Below are 15,066 nucleotides of genomic sequence, written 5' to 3'. Positions count from 1 at the left end.
CTCGTCTCTGGAAGAATTACACACCAAACCTGACAAACCTAACTCCAGTCATGTGACATCCTCCACAGGAAGTGGACTGAAGTCACTTAATCTAACTGCCCACTCCCTTTCTTCTTCCTCTTCTTCTTCCTCCCCATTTTTTCATATTACTTTAATTTATTTACCTGACACAATCTTTAATGCTGTATTTAGTTTCAGCTGTCAGTATTAAAGTGCAGCATTTGTTCAGTTCAGGCAGTGTGGGAAAGTCAAGCCTCTGTTAGCCAATTAGCATCAGCTGCTTCATTCATGCTTCACCTCATGTTTGTCATTCGGCAGCTGACCAGTAACATCAGATCGTACCAGTACAGACACACAGTCTGACCATTGAAGCCAGTATCTGTTGTTCTCTGCCACAGTAACATCCACAGCACTAACATCTGTCATTATGTGTAGTTGTGTCTGAACCTGAAGACTGAATGTAGAAACAAGTCCAGGTTCTATTTGTTCCAGTCCAAACCTTTTTCTGATTTCCGTCTGTGACTCTTCTTCCCTCCATCATCGTCTTCTCTCCAGGATCCTGGAGGAGCAGGCTCTAAGGGAGTACGTCCTGGCTCTGTTTCGGCTCCCCCGGGGTGAGAGACTCCATGAGGTGGCGTCCTGTTCGGTGTGGACGCCACACGCACGCTGCCACACGGCCGGGATCCTCTACACCACTGACAGCTACTTGTGCTTCTCCAGCCGAGAGGAAGGCAGCTGCGTCCTGGTCATCCCTCTCTCAGAGGTACGCTACCTACATCACAGTCTCACCTGATGACATCACACTGTGCTGTTTATCTCACCTGTCATACTCTACAAACACAGAGACTGAAGTCGTCCATGTGTCAGCCTCAGTAGTTCATGATAACACTGTGAACACTACAGCAGTGTTCAGACCTGAGAGAGGACTGAAGCTCAGCGGGCTGAACCTGAACATCTTTACTACACCAGGTTTCTACAGAAGGTCTAATAAGTTATTGTTGTATGTTTCTTTACTCAGTCTGACAGAACAGCTGATGGTGCATTCAGGTGGTTCTCATAAAGCCTTTGAATGACTGATGAGATGATAACAACCATGAGTGAACTATAAGGGGGTGGCACGGTGCAGTGGTTAGCATTGTCTCCTTATAGCAAGAGGGTTCCTGGTTTGAACCCCGAGGGTGGGGGAACCCTTCTGTGTGGAGTCTGCATGTTTCCTCCAGGTGCTCTGACATGTTCTCCCCGTGTCAGCGTGGGTTTCCTCCAGGTGCTCCCACATGTTCTCCCTGTGTCAGCATGGGTTTCCTCCAGGTGCTCTGACATGTTCTCCCCGTGTCAGCGTGGGTTTCCTCCAGGTGCTCTGACATGTTCTCTGTGTCAGCATGGGTTTCCTCCAGGTGCTCTGACATGTTCTCCCTGTGTCAGCGTGGGTTTCCTCCAGGTGCTCTGACATGTTCTCCCTGTGTCAGCGTGGGTTTCCTCCAGGTGCTCTGACATATTCTCCCCGTGTCAGCGTGGGTTTCCTCCAGGTGCTCTGACATATTCTCCCCGTGTCAGCGTGGGTTTCCTCCAGGTGCTCTGACATGTTCTCCCCGTGTCAGCGTGGGTTTCCTCCAGGTGCTCTGACATGTTCTCCCTGTGTCAGTGTGGGTTTCCTCCAGGTGCTCTGACATGTTCTCCCTGTGTCAGTGTGGGTTTCCTCCAGGTGCTCCCACATGTTCTCCCTGTGTCAGCGTGGGTTTCCTCCAGGTGCTCCCACATGTTCTCCCTGTGTCAGCGTGGGTTTCCTCCAGGTGCTCTGACATGTTCTCCCTGTGTCAGCGTGGGTTTCCTCCAGGTGCTCTGACATGTTCTCCGTGTGTCGGCGTGGGTTTCCTCCAGGTACTCCGACATGTTCTCCCTTTGTCAGCGTGGGTTTTCTCCGGGTGCTCCAACATGTTCTCTCCATGTCAGCGTGGGTTTCCTCCAGGTGCTCCGACATGTTCTCCCCCTGTCAGCGTGGGTTTCCTCCGGGTGCTCTGACATGTTCTCCCTGTGTCAGCGTGGGTTTCCTCCAGGTGCTCCCACATGTTCTCCCTGTGTCAGCGTGGGTTTCCTCCAGGTGCTCCCACATGTTCTCCCTGTGTCAGCGTGGGTTTCCTCCAGGTGCTCCCACATGTTCTCCCTGTGTCAGCGTGGGTTTCCTCCAGGTGCTCTGACATGTTCTCCCTGTGTCAGCGTGGGTTTCCTCCAGGTGCTCTGACATGTTCTCACTGTGTCAGCGTGGGTTTCCTCCAGGTGCTCTGACATGTTCTCCCTGTGTCAGCGTGGGTTTCCTCCAGGTGCTCTGACATGTTCTCCTTGTGTCAGTGTGGGTTTCCTCCAGGTGCTCTGACATGTTCTCCCTGTGTCAGCGTGGGTTTCCTCCAGGTGCTCTGACATGTTCTCCCTGTGTCAGTGTGGGTTTCCTCCAGGTGCTCTGACATGTTCTCCCTGTGTCAGCGTGGGTTTCCTCCAGCTGCTCCCACATGTTCTCCCTGGGTCAGCGTGGGTTTCCTCCAGGTGCTCTGACATGTTCTCCCTGTGTCAGCGTGGGTTTCCTCCAGGTGCTCTGACATGTTCTCCCTGTGTCAGCGTGGGTTTCCTCCAGCTTCCTCCCACATGTTCTCCCTGTGTCAGCGTGGGTTTCCTCCAGGTGCTCTGACATGTTCTCCCTGTGTCAGCGTGGGTTTCCTCCAGGTGCTCTGACATGTTCTCCCTGTGTCAGCGTGGGTTTCCTCCAGGTGCTCTGACAGGCGCGCCCGGGGTCAGCGTGGGTTTCCTCCAGGTTGCCCGACATGTTCCCCCTGTGTCAGCGTTGGTTTCCTCCAGCTTCCTCCCACATGTTCTCCCTGTGTCAGCGTGGGTTTCCTCCAGGTGCTCTGACATGTTCTCCCTGTGTCAGCGTGGGTTTCCTCCAGGTGCTCCCACATGTTCTCCCTGTGTCAGCGTGGGTTTCCTCCAGGTGCTCTGACATGTTCTCCCTGTGTCAGCGTGGGTTTCCTCCAGCTTCCTCCCACATGTTCTCCCTGTGTCAGCGTGGGTTTCCTCCAGGTGCTCTGACATGTCCTCCCTGTGTCAGTGTGGGTTTCCTCCAGGTGCTCCCACATGTTCTCCCTGTGTCAGTGTGGGTTTCCTCCAGGTGCTCTGACATGTTCTCCCTGTGTCAGCGTGGGTTTCCTCCAGCTTCCTCCCACATGTTCTCCCTGTGTCAGCGTGGGTTTCCTCCAGGTGCTCCTACATGTTCTCCCTGTGTCAGCGTGGGTTTCCTCCAGGTGCTCTGACATGTTCTCCCTGTGTCAGTGTGGGTTTCCTCCAGGTGCTCTGACATGTTCTCCCTGTGTCAGTGTGGGTTTCCTCCAGGTGCTCTGACATGTTCTCCTCATGTCAGCGTGGGTTTCCTCCAGGTGCTCTGACATGTTCTCCCTGTGTCAGCGTGGGTTTCCTCCAGGTGCTCTGACATGTTCTCCCTGTGTCAGAGTGGGTTTCCTCCAGGTGCTCTGACATGTTCTCCCTGTGTCAGCGTGGGTTTCCTCCAGGTGCTCCCACATGTTCTCCCCATGTCAGTGTGGGTTTCCTCCAGGTGCTCTGACATGTTCTCCCTGTGTCAGTGTGGGTTTCCTCCAGGTGCTCCCACATGTTCTCCCTGTGTCAGCGTGGGTTTCCTCCAGGTGCTCCCACATGTTCTCCCTGTGTCAGTGTGGGTTTCCTCCAGGGGCTCTGACATGTTCTCCCTGTGTCAGTGTGGGTTTCCTCCAGGTGCTCCCACATGTTCTCCCTGTGTCAGCGTGGGTTTCCTCCAGCTTCCTCCCACATGTTCTCCCTGTGTCAGCGTGGGTTTCCTCCAGGTGCTCCCACATGTTCTCCCTGTGTCAGCGTGGGTTTCCTCCAGGTGCTCTGACATGTTCTCCCTGTGTCAGTGTGGGTTTCCTCCAGGTGCTCCCACATGTTCTCCCTGTGTCAGTGTGGGTTTCCTCCAGGTGCTCCCACATGTTCTCCCTGTGTCAGCGTGGGTTTCCTCCAGGTGCTCTGACATGTTCTCCCTGTGTCAGCGTGGGTTTCCTCCAGGTGCTCTGACATGTTCTCCCTGTGTCAGCGTGGGTTTCCTCCAGGTGCTCCCACATGTTCTCCCTGTGTCAGTGTGGGTTTCCTCCAGGTGCTCTGACATGTTCTCCCTGTGTCAGAGTGGGTTTCCTCCAGGTGCTCTGACATGTTCTCCCTGTGTCAGTGTGGGTTTCCTCCAGGTGCTCCCACATGTTCTCCCTGTGTCAGCGTGGGTTTCCTCCAGGTGCTCCCACATGTTCTCCCTGTGTCAGCGTGGGTTTCCTCCAGGTGCTCTGACATGTTCTCCCTGTGTCAGAGTGGGTTTCCTCCAGGTGCTCTGACATGTTCTCCCTGTGTCAGCGTGGGTTTCCTCCAGGTGCTCTGACATGTTCTCCCCGTGTCAGTGTGGGTTTCCTCCAGGTGCTCTGACATGTTCTCCCTGTGTCAGCGTGGGTTTCCTCCAGGTGCTCTGACATGTTCTCCCTGTGTCAGCATGGGTGTCCTCCAGGTGCTCTGACATGTTCTACCCGTGTCAGCATGGGTTTCCTCCAGGTGCTCCGACATGTTCTCCCTGTGTCAGCGTGGGTTTCTCTCTGTATGAAGTGTGATGAAGTCCAACAACACTGATTCATTGGTCCAGGTCATGTGACATCATTAGTAGGGAGTGATAACCACCTGAACATAAACATCTGGTAAATATAAAGAGACATTTTACGGCTCCACAAGTTGATCTTCAGATCTCCAGATATAGATTTTGGGGTGCTGAAGCCTGAACAGAGATGCACCACCATCTCCACTGAGTTCAGACAGAAGAAGGCAACACACAACAGTTTTCTTCTCCTCCAGAGGCAGATGTGATTTTAGTTTCAGTCTGTCCGTGTCCTGAGTGACTTTCTGACAAAGCCCTCTGTCTGAGTGTCAGTGTAATGGTCATGTGTTTGTAGGTTAAACAGTGTGTGTTGACTGAGCCAGCTGCTGGTTAAACAGTAACACTGGTTTCATGTGTTCACACACACCGACACCTTACAGTGCAGAGGTGTTATAAGCTGCAGTAATGAAAGTGACACTCTGCTCTCATGTTTGCTTTGTGAGAGGAGACGCTCAGACTTTCAGAGATTCAGAAGAATAAATTGTTCCTGAGAAATCTGTGAACCAAATAAAGATGCTGTGATTTGAAAACTAAGCTCTTCTATCACATGAAAACAGTCGTGTGTCTCTGTGCAATAAAGCCTGGGTGGGTAGAAATCTGGAAAAGGCTCCTGCAGCTCCTCCCTCTCTGTCCTAAGCCCCTCCCACCAGACGACCATGGGTATATACACGTACCTCACACAGTACATTGATTTATTTAATCTCTTTCTTTGTAGGGTTGCTCACAGTTAATTCACTCAGCCCCTCCTCACTGTGTCTAACTTGTGTAACAGCAGCAACAGAAAGTTTGCAGATCCAGCGGGGAGTTGGGCTGTCTGGTCCTCAGAGCTGGGGTTTGTACTGGCTGGATTCAGGTTGCTGCAGCTGCTGACTAGGGTTCAGTTTCTGGTGCTGCTGCCTTCTCTCCTCCCAGCAAGGTGGTCTGTAGCAGCAGGAAGTGAGGCGGTGAACATGAACTTGAAGCCACAGTTGTGTGGCTCCAGTTAGCATAAGGCTAAACTATCAGCAACACGTTGTCTCCATCTCTGAAACACTTCACTGATACTGACACGTGTTTTATTTAGTTTATTGTCAGACTCTGTTTGATCAGGACAAAGTCTCCTGAAAACCAGATGAGGAGCAGAAGTCTAGTTTTCTCTCAGTCATCTTGAATTACAATATGTTTAGTGGTTTGCCAGATGATACCAAAATGAATCTGCCTGCGAGCTTTAAACCTCTTGTTAAATGAATCCATCATAACACAGCTGATTTTAAGTATTGATCAAAGTGGTTGATTTAGTTCAGCTCCTCGTCTGAATGTTCAACCAACACACTGAAAGTTTAAATGAAAACAGAAACACAGAGTTTAAATCAGTGATTTCAATCCAGAAGCTTCTTCTTGTTTTACACATGTATTTGCATATGAAAATAAAAATTTGCAGAATATGTGAAGCTCCTGATCTGTTTAACTTTGGTTTATGAAGCAGAGATCAGCAGTTTGATGTCAGTCAGTTGCTGAACAGTGTGAAGAGTCATGGGTTCTTTGGTTTAATCCTCCACTTCCTGTGTTTTCTCTTGAAGCTTTGTCTTCAGATTAGTGAGATCATTTCCGCCTCATTAATCTGTTACTGCTGATAAAGAGGAATTCCCCATCTGCTCCTGCAGAGTCTCTCTTTATTCCTGCAGACGTCCTGCAGAGCTGCTGTTTCATATGTGAAACCATGTTACTGTGCTTTGACTTTAAACTGTGTGAAACACTTTAAGCTGTAGTAACTGTGGGTTTATCGACCTCTCCCATATATCTCTTATAAAGGCACCCTGTCACAGTCAGAGTGATATTATGGTATTAAATCAAATACAGTAGAAACTGTTTGTTTCATCTTTCTTTATAGAATAATAACAAGAATATTGTTAGTTGTTGAACTCAGGAGCAGATTTTATTAACACCTTGATTATTTGTGAGGGACCTTTTCCTTGTCATGTGAGTGACTGATTGTGTATTGATGCCTTGCTTTCTTCCTTCCTTCCTTCCTCTCGTCAGGTGTTGTCTATAGAGAAAGCAGAGAGCACCAGTCTGCTGCCGAACCCCGTCATAGTGAGCATTCGGACCAAAAAGGCCTTCCAGCTGATCGAGCTGCAGGACCGAGACGAGCTGGTGGAGAGCCTGAACTCCAGACTGCGAGCGCTGCAGTGGAAACAGTCCATGTTCCGCAGCAGGAAGGACGGCAAGAGGAGCGTGGTACGTGTGACCTCAGAGCGCTGGGACATTTCATTCATTTAGGTTTTAGATATTTTGAGGCACAGATGAATGTGTGGAGTCAGACGGAGAAAGACATGCAACCAACCCACTGCTGGACTCACACTGGGTTGTGAACGTTAACACTGTGGCTGCAGAGCTGCTGAGATTTGTCCATCTAAATGGGGGGTGGGGTCATTCAAAGATATATATAAACATATGATGCAACAACAGATTCCCCTACCATCAAAATGTAAAGCTGGTCAGTGACTAAAAGAGAAGCATGTCTAACTGCTGCTGGTCGAGTCTGAACTTCTCTCACTCCTGCTGCAGAGTGGCGCACAGCACAGGACAGCTGACATCGTTAGTTTCAGACCAACACAGTCGTCATTTTCACCGCCAGCGCCCACGTTGTGTCAGGACCAAATGTACCTGCGCTCATCTGTGTGCTGACAGGCCTGTAGGTTTAAAGTGTCGTGCCACTGCGCAGAAGGAAGTGTGTATCTACTGTTAGCTCACCTAGCACCACTGAGCTAGCTAACGTTACAGCTCAGCTGAAGAGGACGCCATTAATGTTTACAAACTGCAGCAACAAGGTCTGTGGATTATCTTGAGTAACCAGGTCATGATTTCTCTACAGAGACACTGATGTTGAGTTTTGAGCTCCTCAAGCTGAGTGTCATCTAGTTCTGTTACACTGGAGAGAAGTCAGACATCTCTACGGCCCATATCTGCAACACTCTGCAGCTCACACCTAAACTGTCTACACTGATAAACAGCTCTACAGGGAAGAGGGGAACATGTATGTTTGATTTTAGGAGGAACTGTCCCTTTAAAATAAAGTTGAACTACTGCATTTTGACACCTAGAAAAACATCTGTCTGCAGACTGATGATGTTTGGTCTCATATTTTGTTCAGACCTCCCCAACACCGTACTACACCTTCTACTACGACTGCAGCTACTCTGATGAAGAGGAGAAAGAGGAGCACGCTCTGCGTAACACAGTCAACAGCGAGGCTCTGATGACAGCCTTCCACCAGAACCAACCAGGAACCAATGGCAACAAGGTGGAGTCAGAGTTTGAGTCTGTCTCAGCGCACACGAGTCAAACTCAATTTGTTTATAAGAGAGAGACAAAGTTTGCACACACAAGCTGCAGTCAGATCTCAGCACACTCAACGAGTCAACACCTTAATGTCTGAATTTGTGTGTGTGTGTATGTACGTGTTCAGAGCATGGAGCAGGTGAAAGAGCGGCTGTGGGAGAATCACTTCACAGAGTTCGGTCGTGGCGTCCACATGTTCCGCACAGAGAAGATCCAAAGGCTTGTTGCCATGGGGATCCCAGAGTCACTGCGAGGGGAGCTGTGGATGACGTTTTCAGGTAAGAGAGAGATACAGAAGGCAACAGTATGGGAAGTCTGAAGAAGGCGAAACATACAGCACACCCTCCTCCTGAAGCTCCTCCCCTCTCTGTCCTAAGCTCCTCCCACCAGACAACCACAGGCATACGCACACACTCAATGCAGAAACACGGTGTTTCCATGCACTGATTTATTTGTCTTATTTTATTGTAGCGCCCTCCCTGTTTATCAGACCACAGATGAGACTAGAATTAGCCGTTAGCCACCGCATGGTCCCTCCGCCTCGCTCCCTGCCGCTGTGGACTGCTTTGCTGGGAGGAGAACAGGCAGCAGCTGTAATGTCTTGAATTCATCTGGGTGTCACAGCAGGCTGGTATCCAGCAGCAGCATGAGGTCTAACCTGTGTAACAGCAGCAACAGAAAGTTTGCTGATCCAGCGAGGGCTGTCTGATCCTCAGAGGTGGGGTTTGAGCTGACTGAAATCAAGTTGCTGCAGCTGCTGACTGTCGATCTGTCTCTGGAGCTGCTGTTTGCTCTCCTCCTGCAGAGGTGGTCTGTTTGGGCAGGGTGGGGCGTGACGCTGAGGCACACAGTGATTTGAGGCTCCTGTTAGCAGGAGGCTAAACTGTTAGCATCATGATGTCTCCATGTCTGAAACTCTTCACTGATACTGACACGTGTTTTATTTAGTTTATTGTCAGACTCTCTTTCAGACTCTGTTTGATCAGTCCGTCTCTTTGTTGGGTTGCTCTGCAGTGGAGACAGTTGTTGGCAATGCTGGAACAGCAACTTTCTCTGCAGGATTGAATCTGCCATTCAATCAGGTTTTCACTGAAGGGACGTGCACGCATTTGTAGAACAGCCAATAGGAACGCCCTCTCTCTGAAATGACCTGTGATTGGACAAAGTCCCCCATCATAGATTTTCTTCAGTCTGAAAACAGAACCAAGAGAAGGAGCAGAAGTCTAGTTTTCTCTCATTACAATATGCTCAAAGGTTATTATGGGATTTCAATCAATCAATCAATCAATTTTATTTATAAAGCCCAATATCACAAATCACAATTTGCCTCACAGGGCTTTACAGCATACAACATCCCTCTGTCCTTAGGACCCTCACAGCTGATCAGGAAAAACTGTCTGTCCTAACTTATTATCACTGCTCCTTCCTGGCAGTATGCGTCCTCCTCCTCACATGAATAAAAAACTTTGTTTAGTCAGAAAAAATAGTGACTGACAACTTCAATAAAATAAGAAGTAGAACAATCTGAGGTCATGTCTTTGTGTCACAGAATATAGAAACAGAAAGAAGCATAAAACATATGATGAGACAGTTTTTATTGATATATGAGAAACAGTTCTATCTTACTGCCGCCTCAACACTTTCATTACAGAGTGAGTGAATCAGTTCCTCTCATGGTGAAGATATTTTGGGCATTCATCAACAAGAAAGCATGCTTCCTCTTTTTTACATTGCACACACGTGAAACTGCTAAAAAATCCAGAAAGTCAAAAATAAAAGTAGAAGATGAAATTTTAATGTGTCAGGAGAGGTCAAGAAGCCACAGGCTCATTCAAACAGACGATGGTCGGGGCCGGGCAATTTTAGGCAAATTTAGGCAAATTTAGGCAATTCTGATCAACAAGAGGCAGAATGAGGACAACAAGAAAGTTGCCATTACAATATACATTTTGCATCAGTTGAGGTTTGAACTCACAACCTCTGACACCAAGGAGCATCTTCTATCTTACTGAGCTAATTAGCCAGTGACAACTCATCTGTGGCTTCACAAATTGACTAAGCCAGCCACCAGGATGACAGCAGCTGTCAAGGCAGATTTCAGACTGCTGCCATAAATTCAGTTATCAAGACAAAAATCTGAAAATACACATCTTGCATCTAGACAGCATGGAGATGTTGTTAATTTGTTTGTTTTTTTAACAATGACTGATTATCTCCATAAGTGAAAAACTGATGTGTAAAGTATTTCCATTGACAGCAATGGTTCACATGAGGACAGAATTCAAAATGCTGTCAAAAGTGTAGTTTTTGATATATAATTCTGATATTTACCAAACGTCATCAATTTTTTTCATGAACATTGAAAACTTATTTAGCAAGAATTTGCATGTATATGTTTACAGTACCGTTTACAGTCAAACATTTTGATGCACTGTAGGCTCAATTTTTGATAAATCAAAAATCTGAGAAACAAAGTTTTTGTAGGACAGTCTGAAGATGCTCTGTAGCAAGTTTGGTGACAACTGAGCAAAAATTGTGGGAGGAGAGAGGTTTAATAAGTTTTGAAAAAAAAAAAGTGATGAACTTCATACTTTTAATATATAAATGTCCAAAAGTTTCTTCAGTATTGGGGCTACAGTTTGGTGAAAGTTGTGAAGTTGTAGCACATACGGACGATTTGTTGTGAATTTTCACAGTTTTGAACTTTAGACGCTTGCTGTAGCGCCACCATCAGGACTATGGACTTGTGTTTGCAGCTGAGCAAATCTGGCATGGGACTGGACCTTTGTGCAAAGTTTGGTGATTTTTCGCGCATGGGAAGTATGATTTCCTCAGAAATCAGTGGACAACAGTCCAATAACAACAAAGACCTACTGAAAACACAATGTGGAAAATATATATCTATATAAATACCAGTCAGATAATTAGACATGGTGAATTTAATGTGATGATAATTTCTCTTCTTGCTTTGTGTGCTAAATCTTTTCTTCAGTGTCAGGATGTTTAAATGGAGGATGACCTCATTCATTCCCACATTTCACAGAATAACAACAACACTGACTGGATTTTCCTACATGTGCGCGCCGGGCTAATAATGATGATGATGATGATGATGTGTGTGTGTTAGTGTGTGTATGGTCTGTCCCATAACTCCTCATCCCCTGCTGGTTCTATAAGTGAGTACGTGTACATGAAACCCTGATATTCCTCCATTATCCAGAATAGTCAGAATTTAATTCAGGTCATAAAAACAGCATATTTCATTGGGATATTCTGAATTAGGCCTTCTTCCAGATTTAGTATTTTCCAGTAAAGACCAACGCTATTCTGGATTGAGGAGCATTTTGTGTACGTACAGCATGTTCAGAATAACATAATGTCTTTTTGTTATGGTGTGACAGAGGACGAGATCAGAGGCTTCTCTTTGGAGAACACTCTGCTGCTGCTTGTTAACAGTTTCTCTGCCTCTGGTTTGTGCAGATGCGTCTTCAGAGCTGGAGTCCCACCAGGGCTATTACACCAGCATGGTGCAGAAGTCGATGGGCCACAGCAGCCTGGCTACTGAGGAGATTGAGCGGGATCTTCACCGCTCTCTGCCCGACCATCCTGCCTTTCAAAACCCTACCGGCATTGCCGCACTCAGACGTGTCCTCACCGCCTACGCTCACCGCAACCCCAGGATTGGATACTGTCAGGTAGGAATCCAAAGATCCGAGCAGTATGGTGATGGATTGGTGCAGAGAAAATGATGTCACTGCACAGTAATTACTGAAATATGACTTTGTGGTGGCTGCTGTAACTGCAGTAGTAGCAGCAGCAGCAGTTGTACTAACAAGGCGTTGGTTTGGTTTCAGAAGTGGGTGGAGCACATGAAGCCAACCAAACAAAAACTAAGAATATTTGTGTGTTATTTCCTGGACTTCTTCATCAATCTAGAAAATATATTATTTGGAAACATAATTTCTAAAATACTCCTCCGAGAACCGTCACCTTATCGTGGTGGAGTTTGAGTGCCCTAATGACCCTAGGAGCTGTGCTGTCGGGGGCATTTTGCCCCTGGTAGGGTTTCCCATGGCAGATTGGTTTTGGGCGAAGGGTCAGACGAAGAACGGTTCAAAAGACCCTTCATAATGGTTATGATCAAGGATACGTGTACCCGGCCCGGAGGGTTACCGCGGCCCCGCCCTGGAGCCAGGCCTGGGGTTGGGGTCCGTGGGCGAGCGCCTGGTGGTCGGGCCTTCGCCCATGGGGTCCGGCCGGGCCCAGCCCGAACCGGCTACATGGGCTCGTCCCCCTGCAGGCCCACCACCCGAAGAGGGATCCAGAAGGGTTCGGTGCAATGTGGATTGGGCAGCAGACCAAGGCGGGAGCTTTGGCGGTCTGATCCTCGGTTACAGAAGTTGGCTCTTGGGACATGGAATGTCACCTCTCTGGTGGGGGAGGAGCCGGAGCTTGTGGAAGAGGCTGAGCGTTACCGGCTAGATATAGTCGGCCTCACCTCGACACATAGTTCCGGCTCTGGAACCCTAGTCCTTGAGAGGGGTTGGACTCTCTCCTTCGCTGGAGTTGCTCGAGAGGCGGAGGGCCGGGTGGGCTTTCTGATAGTCCCCAGACTCTCTGCCTGTACGTTGGGGTTTACCCGGTAGACGAAAGGGTTGCTTCCCTGCGGTCGGGTGGGAACGGGTCCTGACTGTTGTCTGTGCTTATGCACCGAACAACAGTTCAGAGTACCCACCCTTTTTCGAGTCCCTGGGATGGGTGCTGGACAGTGCCCCAACCGGGGACTCCATTGTTCTGCTGGGGGACTTCAACGCTCACGTGGACAATGACAGCGGGACCTGGAGGGGCGTGATTGGGAGGAACGGCCTGCCTGATCTGAACCCGAGTGGTGTTCAGTTATTGGACTTCTGTGCGGGTCGCAGTTTGGCCATAACTAACACCATGTTCAAACATAAGGATGTCCATCGGTGCACGTGGCACCAGGACAGCCTAGGTCGCAGGTCAGTGATCGACTTTGTAGTCGTATCATTTGACCTGCGGCCATATGTTCTGGACACTCGGGTGAAGAGAGGAGCAGAGCTGTCAACCACCACCACCACCTGGTGGTGAGTTGGATCAGATGGCAGGGGAAGACGCCGCGCAGACCTGGCAGGCCCAAACGAACAGTGAGGGTCTGCTGGGAACGCCTGGCGGAAGAACCTGTCCAGATGATCTTCAACTCCCACCTCCGGGAGAGCTTCGACCGCGTCCCGAGGGCGGAGGGGGACATTGAGTCCGAATGGGCCTTGTTCTGCTCTGCCATTGTTGAGGCGGCAGTTGCGAGCTGTGGCCGCAAGGCCGCTGGTGCCAGTCGCGGCGGTAATCCCCGAACCTGCTGGTGGACACCAGAGGTGAGGGGAGTCGTCAGGCTGAAGAAGGAGGCCTACAGGGCATGGTTGGTCTGTGGATCTCCGGAAGCAGTTGATGGGTACCGGCGGCTGCTGAGAGCGGGCGGCGGCAGTCGTGGAGGCAAAACTCGGGCATGGGAGGAGTTCGGTGAGGCCATGGAGGAAGACTATCGATCGGCTCCAAAGAGGTTCTGGCAAACCGTCCGGCGCCTCAGGGGGGGAAGGCGGCAACTTGCTCACACTGTTTACAGTGGGGGCGGGGAGCTGCTGACGTCAACTGGGGACACTGTCGGGCGGTGGAAGGAATACTTTGAGGAGCTCCTCAATCCCACCAACACGTATTCCAGTGAGGAAACAGAGACGGGGGTCTCGGGGGCGGGTCGTCCAATTTCTGGGGCAGAAGTCGCCGAGGTGGTGAAACAACTCCAAGGCGGCGGAGCCCCGGGGGTGGATGAGATTCGTCCCGGATATCTCAAGGCTCTGGATGTTGTAGGGCTGTCTTGGCTGACACGCCTCTGCAACATTGCGTGGACATCAGGGGCAGTGCCCTTGGAGTGGCAGACCGGGGTGGTGGTCCCCATTTTCAAGAAAGGGGACCAGAGAGTGTGTTCCAACTACAGGGGGATCACACTCCTCAGCCTACCCAGTAAGGTCTACTCCAGGGTGCTGGAGAAGAGGGTCCGGTCGATAGTTGAACCTCGGATCGAGGAGGAGCAATGTGGTTTTCGTCCCAGACGTGGAACCATGGACCAGCTCTTTACCCTCGCCAGGGTGCTGGAGGGGGCATGGGAGTTCGCCCAACCAGTCCACATGTGTTTTGTGGATTTGGAGAAGGCTTACGACCGTGTCCCCAGGGGCATCCTGTGGGGGGTGCTCCGGGAGTATGGGGTGGGTGGTCCCTTGCTAAGGGCCATCCAGTCCCTGTACCGAAGGAGCATGAGTCTGGTTCACGTGGCTGGCAGTAAGTCGGACCTGTTCCCGGTGAGGGTTGGACTCCGCCAGGGCTGCCCTTTGTCACCGGCTCTGTTCATAACGTTTATGGACAGAATTTCTAGGCGCAGCCGAGTGGTGGAGGGTGTCAGGTTCGGTGATGGGAGAATCTCGTCCCTGCTTTTTGCGGATGACGTGGTCCTCCTAGTTCCATCGAACAGTGACCTCCAGCTCTCGCTGGGGTGGTTCACAGCCGAGTGTGAAGCGGCTGGGATGAGAATCCCGAGGCCATGGTCCTCAGCCAGAAAAGGGTGGATTGCCCACTCCAGGTCAGGGGGGAGGTCCTTCCTCAGGTGGAGGAGTTTAAGTATCTCGGGATCTTGTTCACGAGTGAGGGTAGGATGGAGCGGGAGATTGACAGGCGGATTGGGGCAGCGTCAACAGTGATGCGGGCGCTTAACCGGTCCGTTGTGGTGAAAAGGGAGCTTAGCCAGAAAGCGAAGCTCTCGATTTACCGGTCGATCTATGTTCCAACCCTCACCTATGGTCACGAGCTCTGGGTAGTGACCGAAAGAGTGAGATCGCGAATACAAGTGGCCGAAATGAGTTTCCTCCGCAGGGTGGCTGGGCTCAGCCTTAGGGATAGGGTGAGGAGCTCAGACATTCGGGAGGGACTCGGAGTAGAGCCGCTGCTCCTCCACATCGAGAGGAGCCAGTTGA

At 50.0% G+C, this 15,066-nt stretch overlaps 2 protein-coding genes across 14 annotated transcripts in view; both read left to right on the top strand.

Moving 5' to 3' along the window:
• Nucleotides 1–15,066, top strand: part of LOC125899392 (TBC1 domain family member 8) — a 46,217-nt gene that overhangs the window by 14,006 nt on the left and 17,145 nt on the right. For both annotated transcript variants that reach the window (XM_049593667.1, XM_049593666.1), the window contains exons 6-10: nucleotides 556–763; nucleotides 6,728–6,925; nucleotides 7,842–7,991; nucleotides 8,157–8,307; nucleotides 11,510–11,724. In XM_049593667.1, the coding sequence (XP_049449624.1) occupies nucleotides 556–763; nucleotides 6,728–6,925; nucleotides 7,842–7,991; nucleotides 8,157–8,307; nucleotides 11,510–11,724 (922 nt within the window). The remainder of the gene's footprint in view (nucleotides 1–555; nucleotides 764–6,727; nucleotides 6,926–7,841; nucleotides 7,992–8,156; nucleotides 8,308–11,509; nucleotides 11,725–15,066) is intronic.
• Nucleotides 1,522–4,537, top strand: LOC125899394 (uncharacterized). Of its 12 annotated transcripts, XM_049593672.1 has the most exons (6): nucleotides 1,522–1,834; nucleotides 2,055–2,142; nucleotides 2,319–2,406; nucleotides 3,643–3,686; nucleotides 3,996–4,083; nucleotides 4,304–4,537. In XM_049593672.1, the coding sequence occupies exons 1-6, from the start codon at nucleotides 1,669–1,671 to the stop codon at nucleotides 4,442–4,444; spliced, it is 615 nt and encodes a 204-aa protein (XP_049449629.1). In that variant the 5' UTR covers nucleotides 1,522–1,668; the 3' UTR covers nucleotides 4,445–4,537. The 12 variants fall into 12 exon arrangements, 3 of the variants coding, with proteins under 3 accessions (XP_049449629.1, XP_049449627.1, XP_049449626.1); XR_007450723.1 differs by lacking the exons at nucleotides 2,055–2,142; nucleotides 3,643–3,686 and adding an exon at nucleotides 3,467–3,510 and having other exon boundaries at nucleotides 1,522–1,658; nucleotides 2,187–2,450; nucleotides 3,996–4,537; XR_007450722.1 differs by lacking the exons at nucleotides 2,055–2,142; nucleotides 3,643–3,686 and adding an exon at nucleotides 3,467–3,510 and having other exon boundaries at nucleotides 1,522–1,702; nucleotides 2,187–2,450; nucleotides 3,996–4,537.

The sequence above is a fragment of the Epinephelus fuscoguttatus genome, linkage group LG13 (genome assembly GCF_011397635.1).
Source record: "Epinephelus fuscoguttatus linkage group LG13, E.fuscoguttatus.final_Chr_v1".
Classification (NCBI taxonomy): Eukaryota; Metazoa; Chordata; class Actinopteri; order Perciformes; family Serranidae; genus Epinephelus; species Epinephelus fuscoguttatus.
Note: the sequence above shows the minus strand (reverse complement) of the source record. Positions and strands in the feature narration are given on the sequence as shown.